This window comes from Lepeophtheirus salmonis, chromosome 9, assembly GCF_016086655.4.
Source record: "Lepeophtheirus salmonis chromosome 9, UVic_Lsal_1.4, whole genome shotgun sequence".
NCBI lineage: Eukaryota > Metazoa > Arthropoda > Copepoda > Siphonostomatoida > Caligidae > Lepeophtheirus > Lepeophtheirus salmonis.
The window spans coordinates 1533887-1550549 of NC_052139.2; the positions used below are offsets into that span (position 1 = coordinate 1533887).

General features: G+C 28.1%; 1 protein-coding gene across 1 annotated transcript in view; it reads left to right on the top strand.

The window, feature by feature from the left end:
• Positions 1 to 2240: 2240 nt before the first annotated feature.
• Positions 2241 to 16663, top strand: part of LOC121124794 (kazal-type serine protease inhibitor domain-containing protein 1) — a 141211-nt gene continuing 126788 nt past the window's right edge. The window contains exon 1 of the mRNA XM_071890985.1: positions 2241 to 2796. Within this exon, the coding sequence (XP_071747086.1) occupies positions 2655 to 2796 (142 nt within the window). The 5' untranslated portion in view covers positions 2241 to 2654. The remainder of the gene's footprint in view (positions 2797 to 16663) is intronic.

Genomic DNA, 16663 nt, shown 5'->3' on the forward strand with positions numbered 1-16663 from the left:
AAGTGCTTTAAAAAAGTTATAATTGTACTTTTTTATTTGATCTACATTAGGAGACATAGTGGAGGGTAGTTTGTTTATTATTTCTTTGAATTGAGTTGTTTGATGTATTCTATTTTGTTTTTTAGTTAAAATTTGCAAAACATATGAATGACAAAAAAACTCATTTTCCATCTTTTTGTCTCTTCTCCCTTTGTATCTTTTTACATTCCTCTCTCTCTGTCTCATGTCTTTTACATTCATTCTTTGTTTCTATTCTCTCTATTCAGCCCTGCTACGTGGAGCCCTAACAGCAACAATTTTAGATAATTTTGAGGCTAAGCCCTCCTCCCCAATAATTATTTACTTTATTGTCCGTTATCTTTATTCTTAGTAAGTAGTTCATGAGATTACGATTAAACCGACAAACCCCTTTGCTTTTAATTAAATAATAAGGTCTTTTGAACTCTTCTCCATATAACACAATCCAAGGAACATATGGATAATAATAACCAAATAAGCCATTTAGAAAAATAAATGCTGAATCAACTCATTATATGAGGAGGAAGAGAAAAAAAAGATGACCTGGGTCTATTTGCATATTATCTAAGAAATCGATAAATCTCTTAAGCATTTATCATTTTATAAAGAGGGTTAACTACATCAGTAATAAAATTATTATTATTTCATTCAATATTATATATAAAAAAATGTCGAAGAGTTTGTATTTTTTTTTTTTCTTATATTTATATTAATGATTATAAAGACGGGAAAAATATATTTGAAATATATATATGTTTTAGAGGGGAACAGAGAGGGAGAGATAGATATAGACATGATCAGCTGAATCAGCAATTTCGTTAACATCATATATATATATATTTATACATATTTTCTACATAAATAGGTTTTTTTTAATATCTTTTTCATCCCTTTTATGATTTTGGTCTGTATATATATATATATATCAGTATACAACGCATAAATACATTGATCGATCCTTGATATGAGGATCCAAAACTCGTATTGCCATTTAATTTCATCCCCATTATTTTTAATTACGTTGTTTTAATACCCAACTAAACGATAGTTGAAAGAAAAACCAAAATTGTTATATTTTATCCTATATCTCTAAGTGTTGAAATGTTGAAGCGAAAAAAAAAATCAACGCAGGTATGTGTGCTGATGAGGCTGCCATGACCGTTGGTATACGTATAACATCTATAAGCCAATTAGAGTCTCATATAGCCATACAGAACGAAAGTGTGTGTAACAACAATATGGCTAAATATTGGCCTGCCTCTTCGTGATCTTACGCAGTGCTGACTACTTGACTTTGCAGTTTGGGGTGTCTTGCAGAAAAAAGTATTTTCCTCCAAATTTGGATTCATTTTGAGCTGCCATCATGACAGTATGGTACACCATGGACACAGCCTCATCGACAAAAGCTGTTATTCTGTTCCCCAGTATGGTGTGATGGCTTGTGAAAGAGAACATGTTCAATAATAAATATAATATTTAAGCATGTCACTCATTTTGTTTGTTTGATTTCCTTTTCATACAATATTATACATTATCAGGGAATGTTAGAAAATTTAACACTTCACACTGAGAAATTTCACATCAAATCTATCTAAAACTTCCGGCCCTGAGTAGGAGCATGGAATATGAAGCAAGTTGATTATTGAGTTTACCCGTAAACAAATCAAGAATTTCCTTACGCCACAAGTTCCCCAAAAGAGGAAGTTATTTTCCAACTAACTTATTGAGACCTTCAGGAATAATTGACTCATTTAAATCTAGGAAAAGGAAAATTCATGCTTAAAAGATGGGTTACTTTAGAACATTCGTAAATTAAATGAAAATATGTTCCTTTTCTCAAGCATTTCAATTATTGGTTTTGAGTTGTATTTTTTTGATTATGTAAAAATCATGTAACAACAAGTGTTGGGGGTATACTCTGATGTAGTATTCCTTATTCAAAAAATTACATTCATTAATTATATTGTATTTATCAACGGTTAATGTCTTAAAATGTGAGTGTTAAAAGTAGTATAAGAACGCTTTAATGCCTTTTCACAAAAAAAAAAAAAAAAGAACTACATGTAGACATACATATAGTCAAGAGAGGAAGAAGCTGCCTTTTTTTCTCGTATTAGAGTGAGTAAAGGGAAGAAGGAATATGGGAGCAAGGGCCTAAAACCGTATATATATATATATTAATGTTATTTTTCTTCTTCTCCGTATAAGGTCTTGTAAATTTTATATTCAGTCGTGTGCCCTCGTTCACATCGGTAATGAAAGTCTTGCGGTTCTTCGTCTTCCAAAAGAAACTATAGAAAAAGCAAGCTTCTTACAAATATGAGAACAGAAGAGAGCGCACGTGTCGTCGGCTACGTTTTCGTTTAATATATACATATATAACATCCGTGATTTGAAACATTACACACGTAAAAAAAGAAGAAAATAACTCTAAAACTTTCAGTGGTATTTGTTAAGGCTAAATGTTATGGTGCAGATAAATATTTGAACTTGAGCGTTTTTGTATCTTTGTAAAAAAATATACATATATACTTCATTGTTGTTGCTAAAGCTGTGTGTGAATATATTTTTTTTAAATCTACTTCGAATAGTATATCAACTTTAGAACAATTGATTAGATAATTCGATTTATATATATGCTTTCATATATATATTTTCAACCCACTTTAGTAAATATGTGTAGTCATCAATTCAATCTACATTATACGGTACTTTTGTTATTGTCACTAGGAGTTCTGGCAACTCAGAGTCAAGGAATAGTTGAAAAAATATTAACAAGTAAGACAGTTTTTATATTTAACAAATTTAATAAAAAAAATATATGTGATATTAATCATATCATGATTTGAAAACTACATATTTCTATATGATGATGAATGTGAAGGTCTTCAAAATAATGAAATATTTGAAAAAAATATTATTTAATGTAATTATTGGTTAATAAATTTCTTATTCATATATATTTTTTTATACATCGTTCTTTTTTTATGTACAGAGGAATTAAGTAAATAAATATACATTACTAAACATCTTAGTTCAAAGTTATTACTTTAAATAAAAACTTTAAAAATTGATATCAAAGAGGCCAGTTGAGAAATAAAAAAAGGTATAGCCTATTTCATGCAAGCAGTGTATTCTAGTGGGGAAGTTAAGAGTCATGGATTTAAAATTTTTTTTTAAATCAAGAACATCAATTATAATAAAAAATTAACATTATTAATAAAACACATCCATAACTTTTACAATATAAAAATAATTGAAACCAAAATAAATACTAGCAATCCAGAGTATGGATTAGAAATTCTAAAACTTGTGAGGAGTTACTTTAGTAGTTTCTTATTTTGGAGTGATAATGATGGATATAATTTTAATTATTTTGCCACTGGGATCCAGGATGTGTCATCAGTATTGGGGATTTTCTTGGAAAGGGTGGTATATCTAGCAGCAGATGCCATAAAAGTGGATATAAGTTCGTAAGGGTATAGTGGTTCATAAGATGTAAGCTTTCTGGCAATTAATGCCTTAAAGTTTAATAAAGCAAAATCAATGGCTTTAGACTTAAGTGGAAACAGTTTTTTCCTTTGAGATAATCCTAAGAGTATAGAAGTTTTGATTAAATTCATAGATACATTTTCCAGACCCTTGATATTGATGGCGACGAAATTTTACAGAACAGCCTTGCAATCCTCAAAGGCAAACAGTATATAGTTAAAAAAATTCTACAACAATCTTTGCATGGTTTATAAGATTTGATACAATTGGCAGAGATCTGAAATTGGGCGGATAATTTCCTACCATCCAAGATATACATAAGGGAAGATAAAATTATTGTTCTCCAATTTTCTTGAAGTCCTAACAAATTAAAATTGTAATCACAAATAGGTTGAGCTTCATCTGTTGGTTTAATAAACTTCATTTTAAGATACCAGGGTTTTGTTACTCATTTTAAAGAGAGATAAAAACAACCATCTCCAAAGGGAATTTGCGCTTTATGGTCATGAAAGGTTGATATATTTTCTTCCAGGGGGTCTTCCTCTAATTTCATTGGAGTGTTAAGATTCCTTAAGAAGACAGGCTTCTTAACTTCACCCCGGATTATATCTAGAATATAACCCTCATTTAATAAAAGAACAGCTGACCAAATAATGAGTTTAACTGTAGTCCATAACAAGGAGTTAGCAGCAATTTACTCCTTGGGCAGTGTCAATCATGAATCTATGGTAGAACTCGGATGATAAACCTGTCTCCTCCATTTCCAATTAAAAAAATTAATTCTATAATATTTATATACAAAATATACCTTTAAAAAAGTGTACACATTTATGAATCTTTCGAATATCCGACACACAAAAATATACAATTTCCATGATTTATTTGGTAAATTAATTGCATGTCCTTTTATTTTATAAAAACGTACAGAAAGATTTATTTTATAATTTTCATTCCTAACATACGTGAATGTTGATTTACGAAACCTTTTTTTAACCCGACTAATATAAATGTAATGCCATTACATCTTCAATTTCATTTATGCAAAGCAAATTGCCAAGGGAAATTAAATATCATTCATATATATTTTAAAATTACTGAGTGATTAAAAAATATTTTCAGGCATCCTTTGTTGACAGACTAACGAAATTTTTTTATCCCCTTACATAAGCATTGCTGTTTTTGAAAAAAAAAAATGAAAATTAAGTTTTTGAAAAGTGTCAGATTTAAAAAAAAAATTATTTTATGAACTAAATATTTAAGGAATTTTGGAATATAAGAATAAGTCACGCTTAAGACTTTATAAACCAATTATAAGAACTGAACATATACTAATAGGATTAATTATCTTTAAAACTATATTTTTGTGCCTGAGATTGTTTTTACTCTACTGTAAATGTCTTAAACAAATTAGAAAGGTGCTTAAAAAATTCCGAAAAAACAACTTGAACTTTTAAGTAATCTAATGTATAATGATATAAATTCAATGTATCTTTCCAAAAAATTTAGGTATAAAAAACATGTCAAAAATTGTTAATCAATATAACGAAAAAAAAATCTCATTTATCATAACCAAACAAATTGAATAATTTATTAAAAGTGCAGTATAGGAACGTAAATGAATGCTGAATAGGTGGAATATGTTTTAAAAATTAATATTTGAGATTCAATTATCTATAATTAGGGACAAGTTCATATTATTTTACATACTTATGTAGTATTTGTGATTTATTTGATTCTTTTGTAAATTTATAAATCAAAGTGGAAGTGTATCAATTTGAATGATTTACTGTAGTGTTATGTGTACCATTGCTATATTTTCGTGCGAGCACATTCGTAACAATTACAGGGAGATAATTTATTAAAATATTATAAATGTATTTTTTGAGAAAATTAAAAAAGGTATTTTTCTTTAATAAATATCATATAAAAAGTATAATTAAGAACACATAATATTCAATTTAAAAAATTAATATTAAAAAAATATATCAGCACCCACCTCACTTAAAAGTAGTAATAAATAGATTAAACCTCCACTATTGTATTGATCATTCAATTTGAACTTGGAGATTAAGATATTTAAATATCAGCAAGAATGCATAAAAACTTTCCTGAAACCACAATCATTAATTTTTTCACTTTTTGTTAAAGATAATCGTTTTGGAGAAGTTAAAGATGTTAGATTAAAAGTTACCCACAATATTCATACATTTTTCCCTAACTCTTTTATTTATATTACGAGTATAAATATCAATGAAATTAATAAAAATACTACATATGAGTTCAAAAGAATATGAAAAAAACACTATATATACAATATACAAAATCCAAGTTAACATGGACACGTATATAATTTTGAAAAAAAATATCAAAAATAAGAATTTCAATATAAAAAGGTTATGTGATTTTATGTGAGTCGTGTTGGTTGGAGTGAGAATGCCATAATAAATTAAATAATTTGGATGCACAAAAATAATAAATATGTAATTTTTTCATCCCCAAACAAAAACCCCTTTCAAATAACAGTACCTCTTCATTTAAAAAGGGAGAATTGTTGAAGTTTGAAGATTATAATATGCAATGTTTTTAAAGTATATTGTCTACACGCATGATAAATGTACAAATCCCTCCTCCCTCCCCCGTTTTCAGGATTATATAAGGATGAAATAATTAACATTCCACATATCTAAGCATAACAGTGTATATTTCCATTAATATTAATATCGATCTTATTACGACATATTACATTATTTTTATTCATACGAAAGTTAACGTGAATTTATTGATCAATATGTTGTGAAATACACATTTATTGACAAATATGGTCAAGTTAATTTCTTTCCTTAATAATTTTCTTCATTTATTTGCTTACGGATGGGAAAGACATAGTCCATTGTAGCATTAATCATTTTTTAAAAACATATTTTACAAGTTAATCCAAATTTGTTCATGCTTTTCCATGAATGAAGATTAAAATATGTTGATATAGTCAATTTATTTGTCTTGTTTTCTTTGTAAGGGGTTTTATTTAATATAAAGGTTGCAGTATCATTCCAAAAGACAATAAAACATGTTTTATAGATTCGAAAAAGGTTTACAGTTTTGTATTGAACAGTTTCAAAATTCATAACAGATACATGACATCTCCCATTTTCCATACACGGAAGAAACCAAACTTTTGTATTTTAATACATGATGATTTTTTTCATTTTTGTTAAATTTTTATTAATAGCTTTTAGAGGGATAATAGTATTTATAAAAAAGATTCAAAATTTAATAAGAAACAAAACTTATTTAGAAATGGTATACGATTTTATGTATAAATAATTAGTCATTTACAACGGATTTAAAAATATTGGGATTTCAAGAATAAATCCGATTCCAAAAGACTCAATTTAAAAAAATCGCATTTAATCTGATGTGTTTTATCATTGTTATCATTAAGTTATTAGAAATTGGCGATTTTGTAAAATTCTATAAAATATATATTATTCATAAATTAATCCGGTTTCAATTACTTAATTATGTATAATAAATTGCACTTTTGAAAAAAATGCATAATGCCCAATTTGATAACAATTATTTTAGCTTTTTAGCGTTATAAGCTATGGAGTAATTTGTGTTCAAAGAACTTTGTAAATTATAAATTATGAAAATGAATCGATGAAATTGTTTTTTGTATATTAAAAAAAAAAGTACTAAACAGATTTTCATAAGTAGCACCAATCAATAACTAAATAAAAAGAATTATTATATTTTATCAAATATTTTGTCAAACCATTTTTCGGCAATATTGGTTGTCTAGGGCAAATGCACGTTCCTCACTAATCCAATATATAATGATAGCAATTGGCTATTTTTTGGGAAAAAACTTTCAGATATTGCTTCTAGAATGAAACCTTACAAAAGTGAGTCAAAAAAAAAAAGATATTATTTTGACGTACCCTGTACACATTTCATAAAACAATAAAGCTCATATTTTATAAATGTTAGTTTGTTTTCTATGTAGGAGGTACACAATTACTCATCAAGAGCTCTCTTTCTCTCGTTTTACTGAATGAGTTTTTCAAAAAAAAAAAAATTATATTCTACATACAACAAAAGCATAAGTTCTCCTATAGGTTCCCTCCTGTGATATAATTTGAGATTAATTATAAATTCAAACAAAAAAGATGGAAGAGTGTAGTGAAGGTCAAGTTATAAACATATATAGAAGTATTTAATCCCCCACGTACAAACATTGTACTGGCTCATCATATATTTACATTGTATTTATACTATAAACACATAAATAAATTTTAGGAAAAAACCATATCTGTATTGCTATAATGACAATAAAGTAACAAATTACAAGTATGTAGTGTTGGATCAGTCTACTAAAAAACTAAAAAGAATGTGTCCAGCACCAATTGATTTTAGGCCTTTTTTCTGTTTATTTTTGGATGAAAGATTGTGTGATACCATAAAAAGACGATACATATTATTTTTAAAGTATGAGGGTTGTGGCTAGAACGTATAAATTAAAAAAAAGTCTGAATAAGGAAGCGGTACAACAACTGATCCAAAAACAAAAGGTTGTAATTTGGTGTTGTGTTACAAAAAAACAAATAGAAAAAAAAATAGCATCATTTGTAAAGCTCAAAGTTTCATGCACATATTTTAGTCAAATAAAGAGGTAATATTCAAATTTCTGGGATGATTTCAAATAACATTAAGCGTTATTTATTGTTAAGAGTCTACATTTAATAAATTTTACCAATTTTTAACCTTTCATATAGCGATTGTGAATTTTGACTTATTAAAGTTTAATTTGGTGTACCGCCTAAAGATTAATCGAAATAACAAATTAAAATATAATTAAGACTCAGTTTTGGAAAAAATAGTTATCGCTAAGTTTTTGGTTGAAGGGTCACATATTTACATACGAACTCATTAGAAAAAATATTATGAAAATGTCACCCTTTATTATTTTTTTTAGCTATTCATTCCTTTTTTTTAAGCTGATTTTTTTATTAGCCACTATCAAAGTACAAATTAAATTTCTTACTAAACAGAATAAATAAGACGATTGTGGTACACGTTCCAATCCTCTAATATATGTATGACTTTATTGCTAATATTCTACACCTGAACTAAAATATTACTGTACAAACAATATTAAAGTCAATATATTAAGTTATTTTCCTTAAACTGTAGTATTTTCATCAGTTTCATTTTTTTGAAGGTGAAAAATATTTTTTTAAATATTTGAATAAGTATGTTCACTATCAAAAAGCGAAAAAATGAGACGTCATTTATCCTCTAAAAAAATTAAATAAGAAAATAAACTTTTATTAATATTTCTGAACTAATTAATCTAATTTGTAAGACATAGTCATGTTCGCAATGTAATTCAATTCTTATGTAAAACTAAAACTAGCTTTGAATGCATTAGTAGACTCTGTAAACTTGCAGAATTAAAATTGAACCGTCGGCCGAAGTCATTTCAGCTAAGTAATTCCATCTGAGGGATATTTCTTGATGTACTTTATTCTCAAAAATTTACTTCAACAATGAACATTGAGTGTAAAAATAATCCAAAAATAATATTGTAAAAATTTTTTAAACTTCACTATGATCCAAAATTATTTATTGCAAATTGGAGAGTGTATTTTGTAAAATTTAATCTTCTAAATTTAATTTTTTTCATTTTTATTCATTTTTTCATTTTTTGAAAAAAAAAATTACAAAAATATATAATTTTTGAATATCATTTTGAGATTTAAAAAAATCAAACTTTTTTCTACAAAAAACCAAGCCCGTACAAAATTATAATTCTGCAGACTGCCCAGTCTTAGAAGTACCTGTATATACCTGTTTTGTATAACAACAAAATTTAGACCATTATGTAGATAGTGTTATTATTTTCATGATTTCCGTTTAAGACTGCTTGTAAATTGACGCACAACACATTTAAAAAATCAGAATCTCTGAAATACGATTAAAGAACCTATATATTTATTTAAATAAATGTGTTTTTGTATATAATATTAACATCCATTATTTGTAAGTGATGGTGAAACCATTGAGGCATGTAAAAGTTAAACCGTCATAAATTGTCAGTAAATCAATATATATTTTTCAAAATAATAAAACAAATTAACATGTAGAGTGTCTCACGACGACATGGATAACGTTGGGTGAGTCCTTCTTTATTTGGTTGAGTCCAAACCATTCTTAGAACTAGTCTTATCAGTCCTTCGGTGCGGTTCTTAAGACTGTTGGTCTTATGCATTGTAAGTAATTGAACTGATTAAAAAAAGAAGAAGACGTTAGTTTAGTTATTTCTTCAAGAACAACTATTGTTAACTTAAGGACTGATATGCGGGACTTTGGGTTTCAGTCCATAATGAGGACCGACACAACACTAGATATTGATAAGAAATTAATTCCGTACTATATCCTAGATACTGAAATACTTTAAATTTGGTTAAAATGTCGTTAAAAAACCTAACATCTTAGCTGTAGGGACTATTTAATGTTGAAGAATAGCATATCGGGCAGCAATTATTACATAACAGAATCTCAAATTGTAAAAAGTTGAAGGAAATCCACAGAAGTATGTAGGATTCTTTTTTATTTTTTTGGGGGGGGAGGTTGATTTTTGAATTTGAATAAATTTCAAAGATGCACTGTTAACAAAAAAAATCAAATATTAGATTTAAAATATTGCATTTTTTGGAGAAATATGTCTTAAATTCATTGATATTATTAAATATTACATTTTGTGGGAAAAAAAGTTCGAAAAATTGAATTAAATTTTGTGAAAAAAAATAAATTAATATTCAATTTTCTATTCCAAAGCGAAACTTACTTAGACGTTAAACAGTTTCTAATTGAAATCTAGGCACATGAAATAATTCCATATACAGCTTATCTTTTTTTTCATAATTTATCCTCTTAAAAGAATGCAGTATATTCCCCTCATGTGGTAATAAAAAGTGATCTCTGGAACACAATGATCCTAAGTAGGTATTATCATATATTATTTTGGTATGGAAAGAGTATATAAGCTATCTTTTTTTTTTTAATATTAAAAACCTAAATTTATGAAGAAAAAAAAAAGATTTATTAAAAGCAGTACTTATTACATAATCATCAAACAATAATGTGATATAATTAAACAATTATTTACATTCCAAATTATAAAAATATTTGCAGGATCTCTATTTAAAAAATTATACCAACATCAAAATTTTATCACAAATTTTAATGCTGTGCTATTGCATTATTTTTTGGTGCTCTTTCTCTCTCTCTCTCTTCATTTGGGAGAAGTGGTCCCTTTGAGTTCTTTGTATAAAATTCATCAGTATTCCCTTCACATCTAAACTTTCAAATCATTGATATTGATTTATTGACCATTTTCAGCGTCCCTAGATATATCATCTTTTTACTAGTTCTTTTCACGTATATGAATGACTATATTTTTTCTATCCAGGCTTCTATTCTGACCTTGTATATTTTAACCGTTGACACTAGCCAATCACATATCGTGATTCTGCTGTCAGGCAATCTTGAATTTCTTAGAAATAGATGTCATCATACCAGTAAAGGCTATTTGATACACTCCAAAATTAAATAGTTGGAAAGGAGCCTCGTGATGATCATCCAAATGATTGTAAAAAAAATGAAGCCCTTGTTAGATAAACATGTAAAGGAGACTCAACTTTGATTAAAACTTTTTCAGATACAAACATTTGTAATGTGTAACTATAAAACACACAAAGATTGTAATTATCTTGAGGCAATGAAATTTCCTTTTAACTTAGTCGTTCTTTATTTTATTTTTTTAAAGGACAAATGGAATGCTTTTTCTTTAAATGCATTCCATCTGTTCATGTATAATGTAACTCTTCCTCTGACCGATATGTGCATATGTGTATACTCTAAACTGTATATATGAGATAATAAATTAATTTAATCTTTTACATGCAGACATCATCATATTATACATACTACTTTTTGAACAAACAATACATAAAAATATTTATGTGTGTCCATGTACATACTTATTAATAACTTCGAACAGTTACAAAATGACTAGGGAGAATTTTTAAATTCATGTTCATTAAAAAAGTAATAATAAACAAAGAAGCAGATGTTTTTTAGATACTTTTTATTGGTAATTAAAAAATTAAAAATTACATAAAAAATAATAACTGTGATGATTAAAACAATTTATTTACAAATTATATATAAATATACAGTGTGTAAAGTAAAGTATTGAACTAGAATTTAAATTGATCTGGATTAATTTAGAATGAATATTTTAAAATACTTGATTGCGTTATTAAAAGTAGGGACATACATTTTACTGTATGTATTGATATACATAAAAAGACACTATCAAAAATCAACAGTTGTTAGCATGATTTGCTCACCGCCCATGTAAGTGTCGAGGAGATCAATAAGGTTGTAGGGTGCTCATTGAGTATTCTTTACCAAATTAAAAACATGGTTATTTCAGGTCAGATCCTTAAGATATCCACTGGGAGCGTTATACACTGGAAAACAGGGAGGACTGCGATTTCCTTAAGTCTATGAGGCAGAATGCCAAAGCTCTAAATGTCAGTTATTGGACTTTGAGGTAGTATATAATGGATTTAAGGAAGACTTGTTATCTAACACAATATCTGTAACTGCATTCAAATGCAACTAAAGCCAACAAGGGAATCAGTGTCCAGAAATTGTTGACTTGGTTAAGATGTAATGGCTCAACAACTCGCAAATTCTCCTTCGACTGTTTCTCATTTATCTTAGTCATTCAGGGAGTAGTTTAGGAAATAACCCATGCTACCTGATGATCTGATGGCCTCCATCTAGCAGGAGTGGGTGCCCATGTTCGAGGCATTCATCTAAAAGTGCTGTGGCGCCTTGAGGCTCAAGTTGGAGGTCATGGTAGAAGACAATTGAAATCATATTGAAGAATTGAAAGATATTATAATAATGATATATATATATATACCTACACTTAAAAAAAAAAAAGATTTATCTTTGTGTTTTATAATACACCATCATCCTTTAATAAATGTACCCATTAAATAATTGAACATGTGACTTCATATTTGAGCATGTATATATATATATATAAATAAATGTTTCATATAATGTTACCAAACAAAGTTTACATAGAAGTGTGTTGTTTGTGTATATTTTTAGGTACCAGATACAGAAACATACCTATTACTCCTGTATGGTAAAAAAGGGTCAGTAATATAAAAGTTAGAGTTTTTCAAAAAGTTGAATCAAACTTTTATATTGTTGTTATATGTTTTTATAAATACAAAATAAAGACTGGTAAAAATAAAATGGAATCAAACTTACAAATTATATGTTAAATTAAGCTCAAAGTATGTGTTTTGTACATACTTTCAAACACATGAGATGCTCAGATTTATATCTAAATGGCTTGGAAAACTCTGCTTTTTTTACATGTTAAGTTCATTACAATGACCCAACTTTGTAGGCAGTTATAAGGAAGATCATGTGTACATGATCTTAGTGATGTATCGAATCTTCTATACACTGAATTAATCGTATTTTGGTATTTTAATGCCTAGTGAATTTTTCCATTGTTTTTTATAAGTTTTTTTTCCTTCTTTGTATCGAGAGATGTCAAAGGATACAAATACAAACTTAAAAGTCTACCAAACTCGTAGATTTGGCTTCTAATCTAACATTAATGTTAATATAAATATTAAGCTATGGTTTGTTTGGCCCTGTGTTATTATTCTTCTAGTACTAACACGAGTACTTTCCACTGTATTTAGCCATTCTAACTTTAAAATAGATATTTTAGATAAATATAACTTTATTTGTACTAGAGACTAAAGACTCGAATAATACTTGAGTTAATTATTTGACGACTTATAATTTGATTATATTGTACATTCAAAGACTTGCAGATAGAATTGGCATGAAAGTTTATCCATAGTTATATGGATTTCGTATGGATACTACACCTACGTAAAGTTATGTCAAAAGGAAACCCGGGATTTAAAATGTTTTTGGTTAAATATATTCAAGAACTTGCGTGGGACTGTATGGTAATATTCAAAATCTTTAATTAAACTTGCAATAAAAGGATTTTGTCTGGCCTCCCGAATTAAGGCGTCATTATATGCCAAGAAAAATTTATAGAAAGTACAGATATATCAAATATACCTCTCACCCAAGGTTGATACTTGGGATTTATTAAAATCATTTGTTGCAACGGAATATCCTCATTTTAAAAGTATTTGATTGATTTATTCGTGCATTTCCTAATATAATATATGTACATTCATAGAGACATGTAACCAATTTAATTTCAATAACCTTTTATCAGTGATAATAATCGGTTACATTTTTTAGCATGGCTGGTTTTTTTGTGTAGAGTTATAATTATATAAAAAGCAGGACTGTGCTCAAAAAGATGAAGTAGAGTTACCTGAGGATTTATTGACAAGTAAAGAATGTGTATCCTTGTTGGACTCAGAGTAGAATTAAGGATCGATATCGGAATAGTTCTACCAATGACTTTTTTTTTTTAATATTCCTTTAATTGGTTAGATGGAGTTGCATTGGTTAAGTATAAGTAAACATTAAGTATTACAATTACTCCATGTGACCTAGTAATCTTCTTTGAAGTCCATATGGATAGAATATGTTCCCTTTTCTAGGAAAGACCATTGCACACACCACCACACATTGACTTCAATCAAGTAATTTCTCCTGAGTACGTTGTCCATTGAGCTACGTCGTTCCACTTGTTGATAGACTTATCCCCGCCCCTTTCATCTGAGTTGATTCAATGAAACAACATGAAAGCTAAGCTGTTCTCCTCCCAAACAATGATACGTTTATTTTTGTTTTCTTTTAACTTTACATTTTAGTTAAGCATGTTTAATGCATAAATAGTTATTTTAATTACATGCATTTTTAAAGTTGCCTATCTTTCTGAGTTGAAAAATTGAATAAGTGAATGGTCTTTTTCTAAGTTGTTCTAAACTATTATTTCTTTCCAAAAGAGTTAAACTCCTTCTCCATTACACATTTTTGTGTACTCATAAAACACGGAAAGTAACCCTGAGGTTTTGTGGCATGGCTATAATTGTAATTTCTTGTTTTACTAAGAGTATAATTGTTGATATACATCGATGAAATCGGGTTTCTTTCTCATTACCTCTCATCACAGCTGCTAGAAGCTCTTCTTATGAAACCCTATGACGGCTAAGTTCCTCTTTTTTCAACATTTTTCAAACATTTAGAGTTATCATGTAGATTTCCGTTTTCTTTTTTTATATAACGTACCAAAAATCCATACTACCTATTGTATTTATGCCATCACCTTGTTAGTTAATCCCTTTAAACTGCCATAACTCCTTTTTACAACTATTATCTCTGTATTTGAAAAAACAACAACTTTGCAGCATAATGCTTTATAATCCACGAACAATTAAGCTTTATAATTTTATGCATCAGTATTTTCATATCTCTTGTATATATGTATGTATGCCATTGACCCTTGAAATGAATAAACACACAAAATGAATATAAAAAAAATTGAAAACCCATTAAACAATATACTTGTAGAACTAATGCTTATTTTATTTCATTTATGTGGATTTTTTATTATATAAAACACCTTGCAAAGTGAGGGAATACCTATGTGAAATATTTTTCATAAATAATTGAAAACTCATTGTTTGATTTTGACTTTTTTTATTAATTAAAATATTCTTTGAACGTTCATATTTTGGGTTTTTAATGCAATAATTTCTGTTTGTGAGATAATAAAACAATAGAAACATGAGTGTAATTGTATATGAACGAAAAATAGACACATTCCAAGGGGCTTACATTTATGTACATATAATACTTATATATTTCTTTTAGAAAAAGAAGAGAATAAATAGTCGTAATTCTATTCTTTTCCCTTTTTCTTCTTCTTCTTAAAAGTGATTGATCTCCTTATAATGCTAAGGAATAACGAAGGAAACAAAATAGCCCTTTCCCCTTCTTTTTATTCCCATTTCTTTCTTATATTCTTCCTTCTCTAATTAATAACATTTTTTTTCTTCAAGTACTTTTGATAAATAAATAAAAAAAAACCTTCCAAAGATATTTTAATAGGTATTAACTAATTGTTCTACAAAGAAAGCTTTAAAAAAAAGGAAAAAAACGAATAACTCGATATTATGAGTAAATAAGAAGACACCGTATTGAAGAAACGTTTACTAATTGTAATGAATAATTATGTATACGGGCTACAACAACATAACTTTCTCCACACCGAAGGCAATAAAACAAGTTTTATTAAAGATAACAGTTGTATTTTTGTTACAAAATGATGGTACATGTTTAAAGTTTAAAAAAAATATAATATATAAGTGACGTTTACCATTTTCCATACATTTAATGCATGAAACATTGATATTTTAATATTTTTGTTTTCTCTATTTTGATAAAGAGGTTTTGGAACAATGGTTCTTAACCTGGGTTCGATCAAAGCCCAAGAGTTCGGTGAGACACTCTCAGGGTTTCGGCAAGCCCCGCATCCACTGACGTGATGTTCAACCGGGTCAACTGCTTTCAGTGTGTGTGTGCCGCAACAGCATTGAATTGCTCATAGAGGACGGGATACCAAAATGAGAAGGCAAGGGGGAAGATATGCTGTGAGATTCAAAACAGCTTTTTTCTCGGTGTAATTTTACTAATATTTAGTTACTTCGTAAAAATGTGTTACATAGTAAAAATTTAGGCCATTAGTGATACTTGTGACGTTTTACTCCACTTAATCATCATTTGCTACAGATGATCAGACCATCTTGCTAAGGTTTGATATCAGTGTTACAGGGAACTCGGTACAAGTAGTCAAATTTTGACTTAGTGATTGTATGTCATTTGTACGTCTGACGAATACGTACAATATGGATTCACATTTATAAAGAAACGTGTTAGGAGTCAGCGTCCTCAATGCATGATTTGCACTGTCTGGTTAAGCAATTCTAGTTTAACACCCGGAAATTTGAAGGAACCTTTCTTTAAGCAGCATGAAGATGGAATATGTAATAATTTGCTGAATTCAAGTTGAAGAGATTCATCTTCAACTGCAACTCTTCAAGCCAACAACGCT